Below are 27,623 nucleotides of genomic sequence, written 5' to 3' on the forward strand. Positions count from 1 at the left end.
ACCAGAGATCACACAACAGAATTTTGCAAGACCCAACCACTTCTTCACTGCAAATATCTTTTTTTCAACAACATGGACCTCGCTAGAGAGAAAACACAAGAATCAAATCACCTATATCTGTGTAAAGAGATGATGGAAAAGTCCAGTATCATCAGTCAGAACAAGGCCAGGGGCCGAACGCGGAACAGACCATCAACTGCTCATACGCAAGTTCAAGTTGAAGCTAAAGAAAATGAAAGCTAGTCCATGAGAACCAAAATATGACTTTGAATATATCCCACCTGAATTTGCAGACTATCTCAAGAACAGATTTAACAAACTGAACACTAATGACCAAAGACCAGACAGGTTGTGGGAGACATCAAGGACATCAAACATGAAGAAAGCAAAAGGTCATTAAAAAGGCAGGAAAGAAAATACCAAAATGGATGTCAGAAAAGACTCAGAAACTTGCCCTTGAAGTAGTACATCAACAGAGAACTGCTAGAAATTCATGTTAAACTGAGAAGAGGACGTGGAACAAGGGATATCACTGCTGATGCCACGTGGACCTTGGCTGAAAGTAGAGAATAACAGAAAGATGTTTACCTGTATTTGACTACGCAAAGGGATTCGACTGTGTGGATCCTAACAAATTATGGATAATGCTGCAAAGAATGGGAATTCCAGAACACTTAATTGTGCTCATGTAGAACTGTACACAGGCCAAGGGGTAGCTGTTTGAACAGAATAAGGGGATACCGTGTTTAAAGTCAGGAAAGGTGTGCATCAGGGTTGTATTCTTTTACCATACTTATTCAATTGTATACTGAGCAAATAATCTGAGAAGCTCAACTATATGAAGAAGAACATGGCATTAGAATTGAGGAAGACCCATTAACAACCTGTGATATGCAGATGATACAACCTTGCTTGCCGAAAGTGAAGAGGACTTGAAGCACTTACTGATGAAGATCAAAGACTACAGTCTCCAGTATGGATTACATCTCAACATAAAGAAAGCAAAAATTCTCACAGATGGACCACTAAGTAACATCATGATAAATGGAGAAAATATATGAATTGTTAAGGATTTCATTTTACTTGGATCCTCAATCAATGCCCATGGAAGCAGCAGCCAAGAAATCAAAGGACATATTGCACTGGGCAAATCTGCTCCAAAAGACCTCTTTAACGTGTTGGAAAGCAAAGAGGGATAAGGTGCGCACACAGCCCATGCCACGATATTTTCAATCATTTTGCATGCATGTGAAAGCTGGACAACACGTAACGAAGACCAAAGAACTGATGCCTTTCAATTATGGTGTTGGCAAAGAATACTGAATATACTAGGGACTGCCAGAAGAGCGAACAAATCTGTCTTGGAAGAAGTACAGCCAGAATGTTCCTTGGAAGCGAGGATGGCGAGACTTTGTCTCATGTACTTTGGACATGTCATCTGGAGGGACGAATCTCTGGAGAAAGACATCATGCTTGGTACGGTAGAGGGTCAGCGAGAAAAAGAAAGACCCTTGAGGGGATGGACTGACACTGTGCCACCAACAATGGCCTCAAACACAGCAATGATTCTAAGGATGGCGTAGGACCAGGTGGTGCTTCGTTCTGTTGTACACAGGGTCACTATGAGTCGGGACTGACTCAGTGGCACTTAACAATAGGATCTATCTATATGGGATCAAATTGACAACAGCAATTGGAAAGATTAGATAGGAAAACTAGGTGCCCCCTAGTGACTTAACCTTAAACGAGCAAGAACAAGTCAGAAAAGGAGAATGAGAATGGTTACATAACTTGAATGTAATCAACGTCACCGAAATGTACATGTAGAAACTGTTGAATTGGTATATGTTCTCCCTGTGTATATTCTCAACAAATAAAGTAAAATAAATTATAAAACAACAACAAAACATCTAACTCTATATGTTAGGCACTGTACTAGTATTTCATCTGTATTATTTTACTTAATACTCACACCAATTCTTATTTTACCAATCTGAGGCCTTGAGAGGTGTTAACTTGCCCAAGGTCACAGACAGTAATTGGTAGAAGTGGTATCTGAGTCAAATCCTGGCTGATTCTATATAAAAAAAAATGCCAAGTGTTAAAAACCATGCTAGTATTCTTCAATTTTTTTTTGTTCCCATACTCCCTAGAAGAATTTTGGAAAAGTTTTTATGTATAAGTTTCAACAGTTCAAAATGATGTAAAATCGGGTTATATCCATTAAAAAGTATATTCAACAAATCTGAATACAGATTTAATACTTACCAGCATGCACTGAAAAAGGAATAACCTCTTCTTAAGTATCTAAGTGTTAAGCTTTTAACATTTAGATATTTTAATTATTTAATTTTATTCAAGAACATTATTTCTATTCCACTTATCCCAGGATTTTACCCTGATGTTACATATTTTTATGCTTGAAAAAAGTATGTACGTTAAAATTTAAAATTACTTGTGACGGTAAGGCTCAAAAGATTAAAAAGTTTCTTCTACATTGAGCAATCACTAAAATTTTGATAAATACAGGCTTGATCAAAACAATATACATTTAAAAAATAACAGCTTTACTGAGATATAATTCTTTTGATAAAGGCAATCAGCAAACACAGGTGGCTATTCCAATCACCAGCCAGGTAAATTTAGGATGAACTATGTATGACAAATGGTGCCGTCAAGTCCTCTTCAGAACGAGTTATTTATCTTGAGAACAAGTATGAAATGGGTGGTATCTGCTTAGCTATATAATAAGATAAAACTCCTTTCTGTCTGTGCAATCTCTTCAGCAGACTGCCTGCGTATGCATCACATTTTGGTTTCACGCTTAGTCAATGATAGAACAGCTTTTTTTCTCTTCCACTTTTGTGGAGGGTCTGTCTGGGTTGACATGCGATTTTATTTTTAATTATACTTCCCCAACAATGAGCAGAGTGGTGAAAAATTTGAGTTGCCTGATGTGTATGTTTCCACCTGAAGTAAAAATAATGCTATGCTTTGTCTTCTTGTTTCAGCTCTCATACTATACACAAGCGTCTGTTTTGAGGAGTATTTAGGGCCACGGTTTCCTCATTTTTGTGTTTTTTCTGGGTGATTCTGCTGTTTAAAATAAACCCCAAGTATAGTGCTGTCTAGTATTCCTAAGTGCAAGAAGACTAATCTGCCTTACGGAGAAACTATGTGACATAGATGAATAAGCTTTGTTCAGGCGTAAGTGATAGTGCTGTTGGCTCTGAGCTCAATGTTAATGAATTGACAATATACATTAAATGCGGTGTTTTTAAACAGAAACACACATAAAACAAGGTTATGTACTGATCAGATGACAAAAGTGTGACCAGAGGCTTGTAAGAATCTCTAAGAAGCAATGGTTTAGTAATCGCTAATTCACTATTTACAGGAACTTTAAAGAACATAATAACTGGAAATAGCAAGAATCAACTGTTATCTCTGTTATATATATAAAAGATACTGAGCATTCTGTCATTTGCTTCTTGGCCATTTTTTTGAGAAATGTCAAAAGAAATAGTTTACCCTTTAAAAAATTGTGCTATTTGTGTTTTTATTATTGATTTATAAGAATTCTCTCATCTTGTTGGTAGTGTTCAGTTTCTTTTTTTTTTTTTACTAACTTTTATTAAGCTTCAAGTAAACGTTTACAAATCCAATCAGTCTGTCACATATAAGTTTACATACATCTTACTCCGTACTCCCACCTGCTCTTCCCCTATTGAGTCAGCCCTTTCAGTCTCTCCTTTCATGACAATTTTGCCAGCTTCCCTCTCTCTCTATCCTCCCATCCCCCCTCCAGACAAGAGCTGCCAACACTCTCAAGTGTCCACCTGATATAATTAGCTCACTCTTCATCAGCATCTCTCTCCCACCCGCTGACCAGTCCCTTTCATGTCTGATGAGTTGTCTTCGGGGATGGCTCCCGTCCTGTGCCGACAGAAGGTCTGGGGAGCATGGCCGCCGGGATTCCTCTAGTCTCAGTCAGACCATCAAGTATGGTCTTTTTATGAGAATTTGGGGTCTGCATCCCACTGATCTCCTGCTCCCTCAGGAGTTCTCTGCTGTGCTCCCTGTCAGGGCAGTCATCGATTGTGGCCGGGCACCAACTAGTTCTTCTGGTCTCAGGATGATGTAGGTCTCTGGTACATGTGGCCCTTTCTGTCTCTTGGGCTCCTAGTTGTCGTGTGACCTTGGTGTTCTTCATTCTCCTTTGCTCCAGGTGGGTTGAGACCAACTGATGCATCTTAGATGGCCGCTTGTTAGCATTTAAGACCCCAGATGCCATATTTCAAAGTGGGATGCAGAATGTTTTCATAATAGAATTATTTTGCCAATTGACTTAGAAGTCCCCTCAAACCATGTTCCCCAGACCCCCGCCCCTGCTCAGCTGACCTTTGAAGCATTCATTTTATCCCGGAAACTTCTTTGCTTTTGGTCCAGTCCCATTGAGCTGACCTTCCATGTATTGAGTGTTGTCTTTCCCTTCACCAAAGCAGTTCTTATCTACTGATTAATCAATAAAAAACCCTCTCCCTCCCTCCCTCCTTCGTAACCACAAAAGTATGTGTTCTTCTCAGTTTTTACTATTTCTCAAGATCTTATAATAGTGGTCTTATACAATATTTGTCCTTTTGCCTCTGACTAATTTCGCTCAGCATAATGCCTTCCAGGTTCCTCCATGTTATGAAATGTTTCACAGATTCGTCACTGTTCTTTATAGATGCGTAGTATTCCATTGTGTGAATATACCACAATTTATTTACCCATTCATCCGTTGATGGACACCTTGGTTGCTTCCAGCTTTTTGCTATTGTAAACAGAGCTGCAATAAACATGGGTGTGCATATATCTGTTTGTGTGAAGGCTCTTGTATCTCTAGGGTATATTCCGAGGAGCGGGATTTCTGGCTTGTGTGGTAGTTCCATTTCTAACTGTTTAAGATAACGCCAGATAGATTTCCAAAGTGGTTGTACCATTTGACATTCCCACCAGCAGTGTATAAGAGTTCCAATCTCTCTGCAGCCTCTCCAACATTTATTATTTTGTGTTTTTTGGATTAATGCCAGCCTTGTTGGTGTGAGATGGAATCTCATCGTAGTTTTAATTTACATTTCTCTAATGGCTAATGATCGAGAGCATTTTCTCATGTATCTGTTGGCTGCCTGAATATCTTCTTTAGTGAAATGTGTGTTCATATCCTTTGCCCACTTCTTGATTGGTTGTTTGTCTTTCTGTGGTTGAGTTTTGACAGAATCATGTAGATTTTAGAGATCAGGCGCTGGTCTGAGATGTCACAGCTGAAAATTCTTTCCCAGTCTGTAGGTGGTGTTTTTACTCTTTTGATGAAGTCTTTAGATGAGCATAGATGTTTGATTTTTAGGAGCTCCCAGTTATCGGGTTTCTCTTCATCATTTTTGGTAATGTTTTGTATTCTGTTTATGCCTTGTATTAGGGCTCCTAGGGTTGTCCCAATTTTTTCTTCCATGATCTTTATCGTTTTAGTCTTTATGTTTAGGTCTTTGATCCACGTGGAGTTAGTTTTTGTGCATGGTGTGAGGTATGGGTCCTGTTTCATTCTTTTGCAAATGGATATCCAGTTATGCCAGCACCATTTGTTAAAAAGACTATCTTTTCCCCAATTAACTGACACTGGGCCTTAGTCAAATATCAGCTGCTCATACGTGGATGGATCTATGTCTGGGTTCTCAATTCTGTTCCATTGGTCTATGTGCCTGTTGTTGTACCAGTACCAGGCTGTTTTGACTACTGTGGCTGTATAATAGGTTCTGAAATCAGGTAGAGTGTTCAGTTTCTTGATGGTGACCTTTGAAGCACAAAATTTAAAATTTTGATGGAGTCTAATTAATTTTTTTCTTTTGTTGTTTTCTTGGTGTCATATTTAAGAAATATTGCCTAATCTGAGGTTACAAAGATTTACTCCTATGTTTTCTTCTAAGACTTTTGCAATTTTAGCTCTTACCTTTAGGTACACACTCCATTTTGACTTATATATATATTCTTTAAATTTTTATTGTGCTTTAAGTGGAAGTTTACAAGTCAAGTCAGTCTCTCATATAAAAATTTATACACACCTTGCTATATACTCCTAACTGCTCTCCCCCTAATGAGACACCACACTCCTTTGGTCCATGCTCTATTTTCGTGTCCATTCGGTCAGCTTCTGACCCCCTCTGCCCTCTCATCTCCCTCCAGACAGGAGCTGCCCACACAGTCTCATGTGAGTACTTAATCCAAGAGGCTCATTCTTCACCAGTATCATTTTCTATCCTGTAGTCCAGTCCAGTCCCTGTATCAAGAGTTGGCTTTGGGAACGTTTCCTGTCTTAGGCTGACAGAATGTCTGGGGACCATGACGTCTGGGGTCCTTCTAGTCTCTGTCAGACCTTTAAGTCTGGTCTTTTTATGAGAATTTGAGGTCTGCATCCCACTGCTCTCCTGCTCCTTCAGGGGGTCTCTGCTCTTTTCCCTGTCAGGGCAGTCATCCATTGTACCCGGGCACAATGTAGTTCTTCTGGTCTCAGGCTGATGCAGTCTCTGGTTTATGTGGCTCTTTCTGTCTCCTGGGCTCATAATTACCCTGTGTCTTTGGTGCTATTCATTCTCCTTTGCTCCAGATGGGTTGAGACCAATTGATGCATCTTAGATGGCTGCTTGCTAGTGTTTAAGACCCCAGATGCTACTTTCCAAAGTGGGATGCAGAATATTTTCTTAATAGATTTTATTATGCCAATTGACCTAGATGTCCCCTGAAACCATGGTCTCCAAACCCCCGCCCCTGCGACACTGGCTTTTGAAGCGTTCAGTTTATCCAGAAAACTTCTTTGCTTTTTGGTTTAGTCCAGCTGTAATGACCTCGCCTGTATTGTGTGTTGTCTTTCCCTTCACCTAAAATATTCTTGTCTCCTATAGAATTAGCGAATATCCCTCTCTCTCCCTCCCTCCCCACTGCAGTAACCATCAAAGAATATTTTCTTCTCTCTATGAACTATTCTTTGAGTTCTTATAATAGCGATCTCATACAATATTTGTCCTTTTGCAACTGACTAATTTCACTCAGCATAATGCCTTCCAGTTTCCTCCATGTTATGAAACGTTTCATGGATTCATCATTGTCCTTTTTGAGGCGTGCTATTCCATTGTGTGAATATACTATCATTTATTTAACAGTTCATTTGTTGATGGGCACTTTGGTTGCTTCCATCTTTTATTGTAAACAGTGCTGCAATGAACATGGGTGTGCATGTATCTGTTCGTGTAAAGGCTCTTAATTCTCTAACATATATTCCAAGAAGTGGGATTGCTGGATTGTATGGTAATCCTATTTCTAGTTTTTTAAGGAAGCACCAAATCGATTTCCAAAGTGGTTGTACCATTTATATTCCCACCAGCAGTGTTTAAGTGTTCCAGTCTCTCCACAACCTCTCCAACATCTATTATTCTGTGTTTTTTGGATTAATGCCAGCCTTGTTGGAGTGAGATGAAATCTCATTGTAGTTTTGATTTGCATTTCTCTAATGGCTAATGAGCGTAAGCATTTCCTCACGCATCTGCTAGCTACGTGAATGTCTTCTTTAGTGAAGTCCCTGTTTGTATCCTTTGCCCTTTTTAAATTGGGTTGTTTTTTTGTAGTTGAGTTTTTGCAGTATCATATAGATTTTAGAGATCAGATGCTGATCAGAAATGTCACAGCTAAGAACTTTTTCCCAGTCTGTAGGTAATCTTTTTACTCTTTTGGCAAAGTCTTTGGATGAGTATAGGTATTTGATTTTTAGGAGCTCCCAGTTATCTAGTTTCTCTTGTGTTTGTACACTGTTAGCAATGTTTTATATACTGTTTATTGCATGTATTAGGGCTCCTAGCATTGTTCCTATTTTTTCTTCCATGATCTTTATCGTTTTAGATTTTATATTTAGGCCTTTGATTCATTTTGAGTCCTTTTTTGTGCATGGTGTGAGGTGCGGGTCGTTTCATTTTTTTTGCAGATGGATATCCAGCTGAGCCACAGCACCACTTGTTTTGTTAAAGAGACTGTCTTTTCCTCATTTACCTGACTTTGGGCCTTTGTCAAATATCAGCTGCTTATACGTGGATGGATTTATGCCTGGATTTTCAATTCTGTTCCATTGGTCTATGTGTCTGTTGGTGTACCAGTACCAGGCTGTTTTAATTACTGTGGTGGTATAATAGTTTCTAAAATCAGGTAGAGTGAGGCCTCCCATTTTGTTCTTCTTTTTCAGTAATGCTTTATTTATCTGGGGCCTCTTTCCTTTCCATATGAAGTTGGTGATTTGTCTCTCCATTGCATTAAAAAATGTCACTGGAATCTGGACTTGAATTGCATTGTATCTATGGATTGCTTTTGGTAGAATAGACATTTTTACAGTGTTAAGTTTTTGTAACCATGAGCAAGGTATGTTTTTCCAGTTATACAGGTCTCTTTTGGTTTTCTGCAGTAGTGTCTTGTAGTTTTCTTTGTAAAGGTCTTTTATGTCTCCAGTAAGATTTATTCCTATTTTATTTTCTTGGGGACTACTGTAAATGGTATTGATTTAGTGATTTCCTCTTCGATGTTCTTTTCGTTGGTGTAGAGGAATCCAACTGATTTTTTTATGTTTATCTTGTATCCTGATACTCTGCTGAACTCTTCTATTAGTTTCAGTAGTTTTCTTCAGGATTCTTTAGGGTTTTCTGTGCATTAGATCATGTCATCTGCAGACAGAAACACTTTTACCTGTTCCTTACTAATCTGGATGCACTTTATTTCTTTATCTACCTAACTGCTCTGGCTAGGACCTCCAGCGCAATGCTGAATAAGACTGGTGATAAAGGGCATCCTTGTCTGGTTCCTGATCTCAAGGGGAAAGCTTTCAGACTCTCTCCATTTAGGATGATGTGGCCCTTAGCTTTGTATAAATGCCCTTTATTATGTTGAGGAATTTTCCTTCTATTCCTATTTTGCTGAGAGTTTTTATCACGAACGGGTGTTGAACTTTGTCAAATGCCTTTTCTGCATCAATTGATAAGATCATGTGGTTCTTGTCTTTTGTTTTATTTATATGATGAATTACATTAATTGTTTTTCTAATGTTGAACCATCTCTGCATACCTGGTATGAATCCCACTTGGTCATGGTGAATTCTTTTTTTGATATGTTGTTGAATTCTATCGGCTAGAATTTTGTTGAGGATTTTTGCATCTAAGTTCATGAGGGATATAGGTCTGTAATTTTCTTTTTTTTGTGGTGTCTTTACCTGGTTTTGGTATCAGGGATATGCTGGCTTCATAGAATGAGTTTGGGAGTATTCCGTCCTTTTTGATGCTCTGAAATATCTTTAGCAGTAGTGATGATCACTCTTCTTTGAAAGTTTGGTAGAACTCTCTGCAGTGAAGCCATCCAGGCCAGGGCTTTTTTTTTGTTGGTAGTTTTTTGATTACCTTTTCAATCCTTTCTTTTGTTATGGATTTATTTAGTTGTTCTACCTCTGTTTGTGTTAGTTTAGGTAGGTAGTGTGTTTCTAGAAATTCATCCATTTCTTCTAGGTTTTCAAATTTGTTAAGGGTAAAATTTTTCGTAGTAATCTGACTCTTTTAATTTCAGTTGGGTCTGTTATAATATTGCCCACTGAGTCATATTTTTAATATATTGTGAAGGAAGGGTCCAATTTATTTTTTTGTATGTGTATAAATACAATTGTCTCAGTATCTTTTGTTGGAAAGACTTCTTTTCTCATTGAATTGTCTTGGCACCCTTGTTTAAAATCAACTGAACATAAATATGAGGGCATAATGTACATTTTGATAAATGAGTACTTATCATAAAAAGTAAAATTTTATTTAAAATATATTTCTTTAATGAGATGAAGAACCTATTTCAATAAATTTTTTAAAGTAAATACTATTTTTCATTTGTTGAATGTGACTCCATTGATGGTAAGATGTACTGTTTCCTTATTCATATAACTATTTCACTCACATAACGAATATGGCAAAGATGGATATGTAAGAAATCATGCTGTTTCTTTACATGACACTAGAAGCAGCCTGTTCAAAACAGCTGACTGGCTTCCCTTTCTATCCTAATCATAAAATATTAATTAAACAACAAAAGAGCATGGTCTGGAAAAATAAAAATTTATCCTGCCACAGCTTGATTTAAAAGCCCGGCTTGACCCCAGGAAAAAAGATGTACTTTTTACTCACCATGCAGGCCACTGAGTACAAAGTAGCATTAGTGAGAGACTGAAGTGGGGACCTAGTGATAAAATCTTTATTAAAGGATTTCCATTCCGGATCTCTTAACCACTGTTAATGCCAGAGATGAGACAGAAACACTGGCTTATCCATTTTTCTTTTTATCCACTCTGAAATTAACGGGCCCCTTTATGCCCCTGAATAGTTAGGACTTCATTCTAAGATCTAGGTCAGACAATTTCCCATCTAGGACAACACTAGTTAAGACCAAAATTGTCATGCTTTCCTTTAAATGAGACTCTTAAATGAGTCCTTATTTTCAAAGACTACTTATCCTTAGCAGGTTTTAGGAAATAGCTAGATCTCCTGGGAATGTGCTTTCATTGCTATGACCTCACTAGTAAAAACAAAAGGCTCTTTCAAAAGAATTTTGGCACTAAGCCCAGAGAACATGAAACTTTTACCTTCATTAACAAGCACTAGTGAAGTTCTCTCATTGAGAATTAAACCTTGTAACTCCATTCTGTAGTTAAACCACTCTCTAGCCATCCCATACAGAATAATTAAATCAGGCTAATTTTTACTGCAGAACTTGTTTATGCCTGCAGTTTTAAATACATTGATGGTGCAAGGATCTCTGAGGGGGAAAAAAGGGGTTAGATAATCATAATGCATAGAAACATACCACAGTCAAGAGAGTCATACTTGAAGGGCAAGGCATAGGGGCAGAATCTACCACACAAGTATGGTGTTCCTTGGTTCCAAGTTATGTATTCAATCAACCCCTTTTAAGCAATTTTGTTAGTCCAAACAAACTGAACATGAGAAAAATACTCTTATCTACATTCAACAATATATCCCAATTTCTTCTTTTCATTTATTTGTACAACAGATATCTGTTAAACATCTATTATGTACCAGGCATTGGGAAATCAAAGAAGAATAAGAAAGACAATATTCCTGCCCTCCTGGGGCTTACAATCTAGTGGGGAGACAGGTAAGAAATGAGTAAACAAATATAGTAATTACTGACTATAGAAAGAAATAAACAAGATGCTGTGATAGAGAATAAAAGGAGGGAACCTCTTTTCAGGGGAAAAGTCAAGAAAATCTTCTAAAAGAAAATGATATTTAAGTTGATACTGACAGTAAGTTCCCCCTTAAAGGATAAGAAACCAACCATGTGAAAAATGTGAAGAGCTCTGCAGGGCATAGTAAACACAACGATCATCTGGTGGGAAATTTCTAGGAACTGAAAGAAGGTAAGTATGATACAAGAGAGTAAAGAAAGGAATGAAGGGAGTAAGAGATGGTGAGAGATGGGGAAGGCAGGGATTAGATCACTCTTAGAAGGCACGGGTAAGGTCTTTGGATTATACTTTGATGGTAAGCCCCTTGTGGTGAAATGAGTTCCTTTATGTAGTCTTTTGCCTTGACTCTATAGTCAAAACAGCTTGAGAGATTATTTCCAAGCCCCAAGGAGTTACCTTTGCTCTGGTTTTCTACTCCAGGGGGTTTGTTACTTTTGTACAGGCTGACTGACATTTCCTAGGTAAGCTGTAAATTTAACTGCCTGATAGTCTGGCTCTGGGCTACAGCCTGCCCTGTGATTGGTCAATTTTATGCACCTTGCAGGGATTGGTCAACATACTATAAACCACACAAATGAAGTGACTATGGTCTACCAAGGGGGTTGGTCAGTTCGTGGCCTTACTGGGAGGGCCATGCCTTGAAACCGACAAGGAGTTTGCTTATATGCGTAACCAGCCCCACAGAGGTTTCAGAAGAAAAGGAGAAAAGGTAGGAGAGGCAAGAAGAGAGAAGCAGCAGAGAAAGAGGAGGCAAGAAACCTCCTAGAAAAGCTGTAACACAGGTTAAGGGCTGTAACACTGAAGTCAGGAAGAGGCCGAGAAAGGGCTCTGCAGCAGAGTCGATGGTCGGCAGAAACCTACTGCTAGAAATGCAGCTAAGAGAGCTGTACAAAGCTGCTACACTGGATATGAGCTGGGTCAGTTAGCAGTGTTGAGGCCAACAGCAGGGAGGCTAAAGGCAGAGAGGTCTGCACAGCTGATAGGGAGCATGCACAGCCAAAATGAGGCCTGTCCTGAGGGGCCCAGAGGATCTGTCCTGAATGATATGAGGGGACGCCTGCAAGGCTAAGGGGAGTGCACATTAAAAAGAAGGGCCAACTTGCTTGCCTGGCTGAGAGGAGTTGAGAGAGGTGGCCTGCGTTGAAGAAGGAAGGAACGTGCTCTCCACTTTGGGGGAGCCTTCCAGACTTTGCTACATGCTTCCTGGTCTTGATCCCAAGTTGTACCCTCTTACTTCCTTAATAAACCACATAACTGTAAGTATGGTCTTTGAGTTCTGGGCGGCCTCACTGCAATGAATTATCAAACCCAGCAGAGAAGTAGAAAACGCCATGGGAGGGATGGCTGTTGTCAGAATTGGTAAAAAGGTTGGCGAGTGGAGGTATGTCTGATCTCCACCTCAGAGGAATCAGCTTTGTGCTGATGGTGATTCCCTCGCCTCTTCTTGAAGTTAGAGGACTTCAGGCACTATTACTTGACCATTATGCCACTGAAAGATTTTAGGCATGACCAAGTAAGTTTAAGATAAAAAATAGTGTCTCTTTTTGTTGTGTGGAGAATAGACTGCAGAGGAGCAAGAATGGAAGCAGGCACATATGTTAGAAGGCTATTGCAGCAGTCTGAGCAAAAGATAATGGCAGGATAGACTTGAATCATGGTAACAGAATTTGGAGAGAAGAAGGATATATGTCAGGAATGGAAACAGCAGAACTTGAAGAGTAAGTGGTTAAGGGGGTAAAAGCATGGAAGTTATCTAGGATGATTTCTAGGTAACTTTTATTATTTGATAAGCTCAATAGTAGGGTCCTAGGAGATAAACCTATTGCTGTTCAGTCAATTCCAACTCAACAACACTATAGGACAGTAGTTTCCAAGTTTGCCCATAGTTTCCAAGGCTGTAATCTTTATAGAAGCAGACTGTCACAGCTTTCTTGTGGAGAGTCAAACTGCCGATTTCCAATTAGCAGCTGAGCTCTTAACCACTGTGCCAGCAGGGCTCCTTAGGAGACACTACTACCCAAATCTTAAAGCCATTGTATATATATACAACATTGTCTCTAAAAATGAAAAGATAAATCTTGCTCAATTTTCAAGCACAAAGATAATCAGGAAAAGCAGTGGAACCTCTTTCTTTGATCTTTGATCATTACACATTCACAAATGACAATTATTCTACCTCGTTCCTTCTGAACATGTAAAATATTTGAAAATGAACTGTTCAACAGTTAGATTTTCTTAGAGAATTAGAAGCTACAGACATTTTTAGTATTTTTTAAAATTTGAAAAGGAGCCCTGGTGGCATAGTGGTTAAGTGCTCAGCTGCTAACCAAAAGGTTGGCAGTTCAAACCCAGCAGCTGCTCTGCAGGAGAAAGATGTGGCAGTCTACTTCTGTAAAGATTTATAGCCTTGGAACCCTAAGCCTCAATGAATAAGATTTATGCCATTTTGTGTCTTCAGTAGCAAACTGTCCAAGATTCTTCAGTGCCTACGTTAAACATTTAGTAAAGAGGTTGGCCCCATTGAAGAGGTAGAAATAATAAGAATACAAAGACATTTCACCCAAACCAAAGAAATACCATTTATTCTCAGCAATATGCTATGTATACTGAATACTCACCAACATGAATGGGAGCTGGAAATAAACCATATTCATGTTCTCCTGGAGTGTACTCCAGCTTCTCTTTCTTTAACTGGATCAATCGGCTCTTTGGGCTGGGATCAGGAAAAGAATGGGAAACAATCAAAGGCAACGAAATTTCTTCCTGTGGCCAAACACAGACAACAGATCACCCCATACTGGGTATTTGTTTTAATAGTGGCTGAAACCTTAAACACATGTTTTTGGAAGGAGTTTAAAATTCTTTTGGGGGAGGGAATACCAAATACTTTCATACATTAAAAAAAATCTTAATTTATGGAATTGCCTTTTAGGAGTTATTTCTAAGAAATAGGGTCTTTAGCTTTCTCCAATAGTTTTGCAGAATGAATCCAATTTCAGATACGATCGTAAAGATCACCTTATATTTGGTTAATGATTTAGAATTTGCGAAGTATTTCCACATATTATCACTTATATTAATCTTGTGAAGCAGATAAGAGAAAATATTAGCTCTATTTTACAGATCTGGAAATAGATATTCTATGAGGTTAAGTGACTTGCCTTAATTTTAGTAACTGGTAAGAAAGTGATTAAAGATTAAAACTCAAGTTTCTTGTTCAACTTCTATCAACCACATTATTCATTATTCTTTCTTTATTCTAGATGCCCTTTAGGTCAAGTTTACCTCTTCTACTCACCTTACTAATGTGTTGCCTAATGTTAGGTATGAGATAAACCTCTAGAGATTTCACAGATATATAAAAGAAAGAAAAAACGGAGAGAGAGAGGAAAAAAAAAAAAAAAAAAGAAAAGGAAATGAGAAAAAGGGCCTCAGGAGAGCCACTTTTAGACAACTGATTTATTTTGGTTTCAAGTTCCAGTTAATAAAAGTGAGGCTGATATTTTTATTTTCTCTGCTTCAAATTATAAAATACTGCCTTTTAAAAGGTAGATGTAGTCTACTGTATCTTTCCTTTTTTTAATCATGGAAAATATATTTGCAGCAAAACATTTACCATTTGAACGTTCTTCACATGCACAATTCAGTGACAATAATTACTATGTTGTGGAACCATCACCTTTATTCATTTCCAAATCTCTCCACTACCTTCAACAGAAGCTCAGTGTCCTCTAAGCAATGACTCCCCCTTCTCCCCTCCCTCCTGCTGTCCCTGGTAACCCCTAATGAACTTGGGTCTCTACATACTTGCCTAGTCTAGATATTTCCTGTTTAAATGGGATCATAAAATATTTGTGCTTCTGTGTCTGACATATTTCTCTCAGCACAATGTTTTCAAGATTCATTCATGTTGTATCACGTGTCAAGACTTAATTTCTCTTTATGGCTGAGTAATATTCTAGTATATTTATCCAAACCAAACCTGTTGCCATCAGTAGACTCCGACTCAAAGGGACCCTACAGGACAGAGTGGAACTGCCTCATAAGGTTTCCAAGGAGCAGCTGGTGGATTTGAACCGCCAACTCTTTGGTTAGCAGCCTTGTGCTCTTAACCACTGTGCCACCAAGGCTCCACTGTAAGTATATACCACATTTATCCATTCATCTGAAGATAGACATTTAGTTTGTTTTCATGTTTTAGCTACTGTGAAGTGTTGCAATGAAGACTGGCATGTAAGTATCTGCACTTCTGCTTTCATTTCTTTGAGTATATACCTAAGAGTGGAATTGTTGGGTCATAATATGGTATTCTATGTTTAACTTTTTGAGAAACCGCCAAGCTGTGTTCTACAGCAGCTGTACCATTTTACAGTCCCACCAGCAGATTAGAGTTCTAATTTCTCCACAACCTAGCCAACACATGTTGTTTTCAGTTTTTTTTTTTTTTAATCATAGCCATCTTAGTGGGGAGTAAAGTGATACCTCATTGTGATTTGGATTAACATTTCACTAATGACACTAAAATATCTTTTCATGTGCTTGTTGACCATATGTATTTCTCTTTTGGTGAAATGTCTATTCAAGTCCTTTGCTCATTTTGTAATTAGGTTGTAGGAGTTCTTTACATATTCTAGATATTACACTCTTATCAGATATATGGTTCCTCCAAACTTTCTTCCAATTTGTAGGTTGTCACTTTGTTAAGTCTTTTTTTTTTTTTTTGATAAAGTGCTTTAATGAACAAAAGTTTTTAATTCTGATGACGTTTCGTTCCTCTATTGTCTTTTGTTGCTCATGCTTTTGGTGTCACATCTAAGAATTCACTGTTCAAAACTAGGTCCTGAAGCATTACCCCTATGTTTTCTTTAAAGAGTTTTATGATTTTAGGTCTTATATTTAAGTCTTTGATCCATTTTTAGTTAGCTTTTATATATGGTGTGAGTTATGGGTCCAGGTTCACTCCTTGTAGAAATCCAGGTGCCTAGGACCATTTATTAAAGAGACTATTCCTTCCCCACTGGATGGACTTAACAGCCTTGTTACAAATCAACTTACCATAGATGTATGAGTTTATTTCTGGACTCTTAATTCTATTCAATCGGTCTACATGTCTATCATTATACCAATACCACACTATTTTCATTACTGCAGCTTTGTAATCTGTTTTGAGATCAGAAAGCGTGAAAAAGAACTGTTTGCTCTTTTTCAAGATTGCTTTAGCTTTTCAGGGCTCCTTGCTGTTCATATAAAATTGAGGATTGGCTTTTCCATTTTTGCAAAGGTTTTGAAATTTGATGGAGATCGTGTTCAATCTATAAATTGTCTTACATAGCACTGATGTCTTAACAATACTAATTCTTCCAATCCATGAGCATGGAAAGTCCTATTTATTTAGGTCTTCTTTAATTTCCTCAAGTAATGTTTTATTAGTTTTCAGTGTGTAAGTCTTTCACTATCTTGGTAAATTTATTCCTAGGTATTTTATTCTTTCATATGCTATTGTAAATGGAATTATTAGCTTAGCTCCCTTTTCGTACTGCTCACTGCTGATGTATAAAAACTTGACTGATTTTTGTATGTTGACCTCATATCTTGCCACTTTGCTGAATTCATTTATTAGCTCTAGTAGTTTTCTTGTAGAGTCTTTGGGCTCTTCTATATATATATATAGGATCATGTTATCTACTCTGCAAGAGGTGATAGTTTTACTTACTCCTTCCCATTTTGGATAATTTTTCTTTTTTTTGCCTAACTGCTCTGGCTAGAACATACAGTACAATATCGAACAGTAGTGATGACAGTGGATATCCTTATCTTCATTCCTGATCTTTAGGAGAAAGGTCTCAGTCTTTCTCCACTGAGTATGATGCTGGCTGTGGGTTTTCATAAATGCCTTTTGTCAGGTCAAGAAATTTCCCTTCTATTCCTACCTTGTTGAATGTTTCTTTAATCATGAAAGGGTGCTGGATTTTGTCAAATGCCTTCTCTGTGTCAACTGAGATGATCATTTGATTCCTTTCCTTTGTTCTATCAATGTGGTATATTACATTGATTGATATTCTAACGTTGAATCATCCTTGCATTCCTGGGATAAACAGCACTTGATCATGTATACAAACATTTTAATATGTTTTTGGATTTGGCTGTTAGTATTCTGTTAATGATCTTTGCTTCTATATTCATAATGGGTGGTGGTCTATGGCTTTCTTTTCTTGTGGTACCTTTGTCTGGCTTTGGTATCAAAGTAATGCTAGCCTTATAGAATGAGTTAGGAAGTGTTTCTTCCTTTTCTATTTTTTTTTTTGGAAAAGTTTAAGAAGGATTGCAATCATTTCTTGGTAAATGTTTAGGAGAATTCCCAGTGAAGCCACCTGGTCCAGGACTTTAATTTTTGATTACTGACTCAATCTCTTCACTTGTTATGGGTTTGCTGAGATCTATTGTATCTTGTCGTAAGTATGGGTATATTAATACACATTTTGCAGATGAGAAAATTGAGGCCCAAGAGGTATGTTATTTGTAGAACCTGAAGTTCTTAACTTTCAGGCCTGGATCTTTCTAGTGGATCATTTATTTATTTATTCAATACCATATTTCTACACAAATAACACATGCCTTCTACGTTTGTCTGCGCCCTCCCCCTACAAGGTATTTTCGTAAGTGTGCTATGCTTATTTTATATTTTTTTTACAGCAACATGTAAAACAATTTCTTTTTTGTTTGCTGGTTATAGAAATGACTGTTAAAATAAGTTCCCAAACTAATTGATTGGGAGCCCTGGAGGTGCACTAGTTAAGAGTTTGGCTGCTAACCAAAAGGTTGGCAGTTCGAATTCTTAGCTAGACAATGATTTTAGTAAATGGGTGAGGAAACAACTTGAAAATGATCCCACGTATTAAAAAATGTATTTAAAAATTTTAACAGTCACTCTGAGATAAAGACAGTTTCCACACTGCAGTAGAAATTCAAAAAGCATATGAAAGCCCCTTCCTAGCAACCTGTACTATATTACCAGCTAATAGACGGCTACTAAAATTCTGATCTTATAATCTTTCTTACATTAACTAAAGCACAACTACTGAAAACATCAAAACAAAGTCAAGGAGAGGTGACTTCACAAAAGAGAAAAAAGATTAAATATGGAAAATCAACTGGAAATTTCTAAATATAAAAATTGAAGAGCTAACAGATCAAAAGGGGTATTTCTTATAATACCATTTAGGCACAAATTTTACTACCCATGTTAATGAACACTTATTCAGGTATTAAATACTATGCATTAAAAAGCAAAGAATTACATGTTGTAGGAATTGTTGGAAAAAAAAATTATCTGTATTTCTTGATAATCTTTAAGAAATGAAGTATTGTTCTTACAATTCCTACAGGAATCCTTACAGGATTCAGGAGGAAGAGAAACTTAGCATACTGTATATCAGAGAATCAGAGTACACATTAATTAGGCTATTCCTCATTTCAGTCAAAATCACCTCCATTCTAACTTGCAATAAAATTGGTATGGACAAGAAGATTCAGGCTCATCTTGTGCTCTCCCTGATCCAATCCCGAACTAGCCATTTCTCCAAGGGGCTCTGGTCATCCTCCAATCCTGATGTCACGTTTTTCTTCATATAGTCCAACTTCTTGGATTATTTGCTCAGCATACAGATTGAATAAAAATATAGTGAAAAGATACAACCCTGATGCACAACTTTCCTGATTTTAAACTGCACAGTATCCCCTTGTTCTGCTCGAGCAACTGCCGGTATGTAAATTTATACCTATAATTCTAACCTGATGGCATACAGTTAGTCTTATCTTCCCCCATGCTCTATTTGTTATCATCCTTCTTCCAAGGAGAGAAACTTGGCTCACAAAAGCATCAATATATTTATTCAATTTCTTCAACCCCAACCCTGTAAGACTCACAAAATAGTTTCAGAATAGCTTCACCTATCACACTATGAAAACCAAACCTAAATGAAAACCTCAGAAGAGTTCAAGATTTGTTTGTATTTCTATTTGTTTTTAGTCTCAGGGTACAGAGACAAAGTACTGAGTACAAAAGGCACTTGTCTTAGTTATTCCCCCATTATAGTGATGTGGCTCATTTAAATGTTAGGTTCATTATTTCTGTTTGTTTTCAATTTTAGCATCCCTAGTCCTGATTTCCCGCCAACATTTTATTGTGGATACTTTCAAAAATAGATAACTTTTAAAACATTATACAACGAACATCCATAAACCCGATAGCTAGATTCTATAATTACTATTTTGCTACATTTGCTTTTTTATATATCCCCATCCAAAATATCCATCCATCAGTGATAATTTTATTTTATTTTTTGAAAAGTGTGCCAGAAAATAAGGAAGTGTTAAAAAGTTGGACCAAACTGGAAGGGGCTGCCACTGGCCAAATCTGGGACAATCTGAGTAAAAAAATGAGTAATGACAGTAATGGATTATAACTGAATAAGAATCTGTGAGTTCATACTTATAATAAACAGAAACAAAGAGAAAGCTTTTTCTTATACCAGAATGCCAATTTATAGACGTAGAAAGTGACAGAGTTAGAAAATCACTGTTTTGCCACCATTATAGTCATTCCTGTTTCAGATAAGAATCATTAACAGATGTTAAAAACTAGTGACAAAAACCAGGGTATTTATATAATTTCAAAGTATATCTTCAAATATTACTTATTATTATGCAGATGGGAAACTAAATCTTACAACGGAGAAATGTAGGGGATGTCCCAGAGATCAAATGATCTATGTTAACATTACCAGTGATGCAGTGATAACAGTGTTTCCTGCTGTGATTCGCCCAGAAGAAAACAATGTAACATCTGTGGTATTCCTGCCAAAAATGTGCAGCTTAAGAGTCTATTCATCAGGAAACGTCACCCACACTTGAGATTAATGGCCTTCTACAAAACAAATACTCTGTACTCCAAAAATGTCAATGTCAGGAAAAACAAGGAAAGACTGAAGAATGGCTGAAAATTAAGAGAGATTAGAGATGTGATAACTACATGCAATGCACGATCACAGACGGTACTCTGAATCAGTGTGAAACGACTGCCATAAAGCACGTTTCTGAGAGAATTAGTGAAATTTGAAGAGGAAGTGTACGTTAGATTGCGCTGTTGTTGTTAGCTGCTATCGAGTTGGCCTCGACTCTTGGCGACTCGCGCCTGGTCCTGTGCCACCCCCGTTATCAGTTGAAAGACCACTGTAATCCTTTGGGTTTTCATTGGCTGATTGTCTAAAGTAGATTGCCAGGCTTTTCTTTCTAGTCCATCTCAATCTGGAAGCTCTACTGTAAGCTGTTCCACATCACAGCAACACACCAACCTGAAGAACTGAGAGACAAATGCATGAGGTACACTGCTTGGGAACTGAGCCTGAGTCCCCCCATGGAAGGTGAGAACGCTACCCCTGGACCACTAATGTTAGACAGCAGTGATGTCAAACATCTGAATTTAATACTTGTTTTGTGTTTATAGAAGAGAATGTTCCTGTCCTTAGGGAGCGTCAAAATGTTTATAACTTTTTCTCAAATAAATTGGGAAAAAAATATGTCTCTATGTATGTATTTAGGAGAGCAGGAAAGAAGGGAAGGAAAGAAAGAAGACTGACAAAATATCAACAACTGATGAATCTGGGTGAAAGGCATATAAGAGTGTTTTTGTACTATCTTGCAATCTTCTAAAAATTATCGTGAACACTTCATAAAATAGATAATAAACATAAGATGTCCTTTGGAAAAACATTATGTAATTACTTACCGAAAATGTATCTCCTTTGGTAATAACTTATTTTGATTAATGTTGAAACAAGTATAAATGTGGTTAGCACCAAATAATCACAAGAAAGGTAAGAAAAAAACATACTGAAAGGCAAAGAAAAACTGTCTTGCAGTTAAAACACTGCTATTTTCCTAGTGGAGAACATAATAGACCATATTGTAAATGCTGTTCTGATTTGAACCTGTAAGAGTTAAGCACTATGACATAGATGCACATTTAAGTGCATTATAAATGAGTCAAATGAGAAGGTTAAGTAAAAGGTCTCTAAATATGCAGTGATAGTAAAAATGTAAGCTATAACGTAAGAAAAACTGATCACAGAAAGACTGCTTTGAATGTATGTACGTACATGTATACGATAAAATCTGGCATTTCTTTCTGGAATATTCTTTCTTGGGTAAATGTAAATAATAATTCCCTGTATTTGCCAGCAAGTGAGAAGGCAGATTTTGCTCACAGTATTTAAAATTTTTCAAATGAGAGTTTAAATGATACATATACCTACTCCTCACTTAACGACTATCTCATCTGACATTCTGCATTTACGACAATAGCAAAAAATCTACTATTTGACTATTTTGTGCATTAATGACTTATCTGGCAATAACGAACACTGAGTTTCAAGGAAACTGGCCGTGATGGTTAAGTGTCACCTTGCTGGACCACAATTCTCAGTGGTTTGATAGTTACATAAGGATGTAATTTGGCAGTAATATAATGATGTAGTCATCTTCCATTAAAAAAAAATTATTGTGTTTTAAGTGAAAGTTTACAAATCAAGTCAGTCTCTCATAAAGTTATACACACCTTGCTATGTACTCCTAGCTGCTCTCCCCCTAATGAGACAGCACGTTCCTCCTCTCAACCCTGTATTCCCCGCATCCATTCAACCAGCTCCTGTCCCTCTCTTCCTTCTCATCTCGCCTCCAGACAGGAGTTGACCACATAGTCTCATGTGTCTACTTGATCCAAGAACCTCACTCCTCACCAGTATCATTATCTGTCTTATAGATAATGGTCCGAGGACCATGAGCTCCAGGGTCCTTCAGTCTCAGACAGACCATTAAGTCTGGTCTTTTAATGAGAATTTGGGATCTGTATCTCAGTGTTCTCCTGCTCCATCAGAGATTCCCTGTTGTGTTCCATCAGGGCAGTCATCAGTGGTAGCTGGGCACTATCTAGTTCTTCTCGTCTCAGGCTGATGTAGTCTCTGGTTTATGTGGCCCCTTCTGTCTCCTGGGCTCCTATTTGCCACGTCTTTGGTGTTCTTCATTCTCCTTTGCTCCAGATGGGTTGAGGCCAATTGATGCAACTTAGATGGTCGCTTGCTAGCGTTTAAGGCCCCAGATGCCTCTCACCAAAGTGGGATGCAGAACATTTTCTTAACATATTCTGTTATGCAACTGACCTAGATGTCCCCTGAAACCATGGTCCCTAAACCCTGTCCCTGCTACTCTGGCCTTCGAAGTATTAGGTTGTATGCAGGAAACTTTATTGCTTTTGGTTTAGTCCAGTTGTGCTGACCTCTCCTGTATTGTGTGTTGTCTTTCCCTTCACCTAAAATAGCTCTTGTCTACTATCTAATTAGTGAATACCCCCCCATTACTTCCTCCCCAGATTCGTAATTATCAAAGAATACTTTCTTCTGTGTTTAAGCTTTTTCTAGAGTTCTTATAACAGCGGTCTCATACAATATTTGTCCTTTTGCAAGTGACTAATTTCACTTGGTATAATGCCTTTGAGATTCCGCCAAGTTATGAGATGTTTCATGGACTCGTTTTTAATCGTTGTATAGTATTCCATTATGAGAATATATCATAATTTATTTATCCATTCATCTGTTGATGGGCATCTTGGTTGCTTCCATCTTTTTGCTATTATAAACAGTGCTGCAACGAACATGGGTATGCATGTATCTGTTTGTGTGAAGGCTTTCTTTTTCTAGGATATATTCCAAGGAGTAGAACTCCTGGACAGTATGGTAGCTGTATTTCCAGCTTTTTAAGGAAGTGCCAAATCGATTTCCAAAGTGGTTGTAGCATTTACATTCCCACCAGCAGTGTATAAGCACTTCAGTCTCTCCACAAGTTCCCCAACATTTATTATTTTGTGTTTTTTGGATTAATGCCAGCCTTGTTGGGGTGAGATGGTATCTCACTGTAGTTTTGATTTGCATTTCTCTAATGGCTAATGATCATGAGCCTTTCTTCATGTATCTGTTAGTTGCCTGAATGTCTTCTATGGTGAAGTGCCTGTTCATATCCTTTGTCCATTTTTTAAAACTGGGTTATTTGTCTTTTTGTTGTTGAGTTTTTGCAGTATCATGTAGATTTTAGAGATCAGGTGCTGAATGGAACTGTCATAGACAAAAGCTTTCCCAGTCTGCAGGTAATCTTTTCACTCTTTTGGTTAAGTCTTGGGATGAGCACAGATGTTTGCTTTTTAGGAGCTCCCAGTTATCTAGTTTCTTTTTTGGTGTTTGTGCATTGTTAATAATGTTTTATTTACTGTTTATGCCATGTATTAGGGCTCCTAGTCTTGTCCCTATTTTTTCTTCCATGATCTTTATCGTTTTAGATTTTTATATTTAGGTCTTTGATCTATTTTGAGTTCATTTTTGTACATGGTATGAGGTAGGGGTCTTATTTCATTTTTTTGCTGATGGATATCCAGTTATGCTAACACCATTTGTTAAAGAGACTGTCTTCTCTCCATTTAACTGACTTTGGACCTTTGTAAAATATCAGCTGCTCATATGCAGATGGATTTTATGTCTGGATTCGGAATTCTGTTCCATTGGTCTGTGTATCTGTTGTTGTACCAGTACCAGGCTGTTTTGACTACTGTGCCAGTATAGTATGTTCTAAAACCAGGTAGTGTGAGGCCTCCCACTTTCTTCTTTTTCAGTAATGCTTTACTTATGTAGGGCGTCTTTACTTTCCATATGAAGTTGGTGATTTGTTTCTCCATCTCATTAAAAAATGTCATTGGTATTTGGATTGCGATTGCATTGTATCTATAGATTCCTTCTGGTAGAACAGACATTTTTACAATGTTGAGTCTTCCTATCCATGAGAAGGTTATGTTTTTCCACTTATGTAGGTCTCTTTTGCTGTCTTGCACTAGTGTCTTGTAGTTTTCTTTGTACAGGTCTTTTATGTCTCTGGTTAGTTTTATGTCTAAGTATTTTATCTTCCTGGGGGCTACTGTAAATGGTATTGATTTGGTGATTTCCTCTTTGATGTTCTCTTTGTTGGTATAGAGGAATTCGACTGATTTTTGTATGTTTATCTTGTATCCTGATACTCTGCTGAACTCTTCTATTAGTTGCAGCAGTTTTTTTGAGGATTCTTTAGGGTTTTCTGTGTATTAGATCATGTCATCTGCAAATAGAGATACTTTTACTTCTTCTTTCCTAATGTGGATGCTCTTTATTTCTTTATCTAGCCTAACTGCTCTGGGTAGGACCTTGAGCACAATATTGAATAAGAATGGTGATAAAGAGCACCCTTGTCTGGTTCCCATTCTCAAGGGGAATGCTTTCACAGTCTCTCCATTTAGGATGATGTTGGCTGTTGGCTTTGTGATGCCCTTTGTAATGTTTAGGAATTTTCCTTCTATTCCTATTTTGCTGAGAGTTTTTATCACGAATCAGTGTTGGACTTTGTCAAATGCGTTTTCTGCATCAATTGGCAAGATTATGCAGTTCTTGTTTTTTGTTTTATTTATGTGATGAATTACATTGATTGTTTTCCTAATGTTGAACCATCCCTGCATACCTGGTATAAATCCCACTTGGACGGTGGTGAATTACTTTTTTTGATATGTTGTTGAATTCTATTGGCTAGAATTTTGTTGAGGACTTCTGTCGTCTTCCATTTTCTGATCTAATGTGGTCCACCTCCATTTTTGCATAATGCTGATTTTCACATCACCACCTGATTTTCAAAATGTCTTTGGAGCCAAACCATGTTGATAAGTGAGAATTGAGTGTATTGTATTTTAGGAATTTAGGCAGTTACTTCTTTCTCTCATATAGTTTATATAAAAGACTCTGTGAGGCTCTACAAGGCACAGAAGATGAACAATGCGTGGTCCTAGACAATAAGAAGCTTACAGTCCAATGGAGGAAAAAACATGTATGCAAATATCGAGAATATATTATAATGCCTTAAAAGTTTTAAGAGATCCTGAGCTTTAAGAAAGCAAAAAGAAAAGTGAATTAATTTCAACTAGGGGAGAGCTCTGGTGGTGTAGCGGTTAACAGCCACAGCTGCTAACCAAAAGTTTGGCAGTTCAAATCCACCGGCGCTCCTTGGAAATCATATGGGACAGTTCTACTGTGTCCTATAGGGTCGCTACGAGTTGGAATCAGCTTGATGGCAAAGGGTTTTGGGTTAGGGGAGAATTAAGGAAATTTTTATTGAAGAAGTGTGCATTTTAGACCTTGAATATGATCTGAAAGAATAAATGGGATTTTGGCAAGTAAAAGACAAGAAGATAGGTGATATAAGGGTAAATACCTAAGATAAGCACCAGGAGGAAAGTGGAGGAACTGGGGGAAATGGTTAGTAAAATGCAAAAGGAAAGAATATCTAAGGAGTGTAGCTGGAGATAAGACTAGGAAGAAAGGCCTGGTGACCTGCTTTGGAAAATTAGCCAATGAAAACCTTAAGATCAAAACATAATACTGTGTTATAGTGACGGAAGATGAGCTCTGTAGTTTGGAAGCCACTTAAAAACGGACTCGAGCATACCAATGACTGTGAAGATGGCCCAGGACCAGGCAACGTTTTGTTCTGTTGTACATGAGCTCTCCATGAGCAGACCTGACTCAACTGTAACTAACATAAACAATGACAACAGAAACTTTACCAGCCCTAACTGTTTTCCTTATTAAGAATGTAATATAAGACATACATGTTAACCTACAGCTAGCATTGCATCTAAAACAATAGTCCAGTTTTTAGAATCAAAAGGTATGTAAGTACCTTAAAGGTAGAGTAAACTGGTTAAAATTATAAACTCTGGAACCAGTCACTACCTGCATTCAAATGTTAACTATGCCACTTACTAGCTGTGTAAGCCTGGACAAGTTACTTAGTATTTCTAAGTCTTAGCTTTCTCAATAACAGTGCCTGGTCTGTCACAGGGTAGGTGAATGGATTAAATGAGATAATGGTTATAAAGCATTTAGCACAGTAAGACTCACACCATATAAAAAATTTCAAATAAATCTTGATAAAAAAGAACAAAGGTGGAGAAATCACACTTCCTGATTTCAAAATTTACTACAAAGGTACGCAATCAAGACAGTGTGATATTGGCATAAAAATAAACATAAATATCAATTGCAAAGAACTGAGAGTCTAGAAATAAACTCTAACATTTATGGTCAACTGATTTTGGACAAAAAGGTCAAAGCAATTCAATGGTGAAAGAACAGTCTTTTCCACAAATACTGCTAGGATAATTGGACAGCCCCAAACAAAAGAAAAAATTCGGACTTACAACATATACAAGTCAAGGTGGATTGTATACCTAAATGTAAGGCCTAAAAGCATAAAATTCTTACAAGAAAACAGGAGTAAATTTTTGTGACTTTGGGTTAAGAGATGATTTCTTTTGTAAAACACTTTAATTTTAATACAAGTGATAAAAAAGAAAATTAGTAAACTGGAATTCATTAAAATTAAAAACCTGTGTGCTTCAAAGGATAACACCTAGAAAGTGAGAAGACAATCCACAGAATGGAAGAAAATCTGTGCAAGTCATATATCTAGTAAGTGACTTGTACTCTTACAAATCAGTAATAAAAAGACAAGCGAAATAAAAAACAGGCCAAGTATTTAACAGACATTTTTCCAAAGATGATATATGAATGGCCAATAAGCATAAAACATGGAAGAGACCCTGAAACTTATTCTTGAACAGAGAGTAGCTAAAGTGAATGGAAGGAATGATGAAATAAAAGAGATGTACAGAAGATTTCAAAGAGCAGCTCAAGGAGACAAAGTAAAATATTATAATGAAATGTGCAAAGTCCTGGAGTTAGAAAATCAAGAGGGAAGAACACGCCCAACATTTCTCAAGCTGAAAGGCTGAAGAAAAAATTCAGGCCCTGAGTTGTAATTCTGAAGGACTCTATGGGCAAAATATTGAATGATGCAGGAAGTATCAAAAAAAGATGGAAGGAATACACGGAGTCATTGTACCAAAATGAATTGGTTGACGTTCAACCATTTCAGGAGGCAGCATAAGATCAAGAGCTGACAGTATTGAAGGAAGAAGTCCAAGATGCACCAAAAGCACTGGTGAAAAACAAGGCTCCAGGAATTGATGGAATCCCAATTGGGAAGTTTCAACAAATGGATGCAACACTGAAAACACTTGTTTATGCCAAGAAATTTGAAAGACAGCTACCTGGCCAACCATCTGGAAGAGATGGATATATGTGCCCATTCCAAAGAAAGGTGACCTGACAGAATGTAGAAATTATCAAAC

At 37.4% G+C, this 27,623-nt stretch overlaps 1 protein-coding gene across 5 annotated transcripts in view; it reads right to left on the reverse strand.

The window, feature by feature from the left end:
* Positions 1–27,623, reverse strand: part of ASH1L (ASH1 like histone lysine methyltransferase) — a 251,495-nt gene that overhangs the window by 52,935 nt on the left and 170,937 nt on the right. For all 5 annotated transcript variants that reach the window (XM_049880709.1, XM_049880707.1, XM_049880710.1 and 2 more), the window contains one exon: positions 13,930–14,024. In XM_049880709.1, the coding sequence (XP_049736666.1) occupies positions 13,930–14,024 (95 nt within the window). The remainder of the gene's footprint in view (positions 1–13,929; positions 14,025–27,623) is intronic.

This window comes from Elephas maximus, chromosome 3 (assembly GCF_024166365.1).
Source record: "Elephas maximus indicus isolate mEleMax1 chromosome 3, mEleMax1 primary haplotype, whole genome shotgun sequence".
NCBI classification, from domain to species: Eukaryota; Metazoa; Chordata; class Mammalia; order Proboscidea; family Elephantidae; genus Elephas; species Elephas maximus.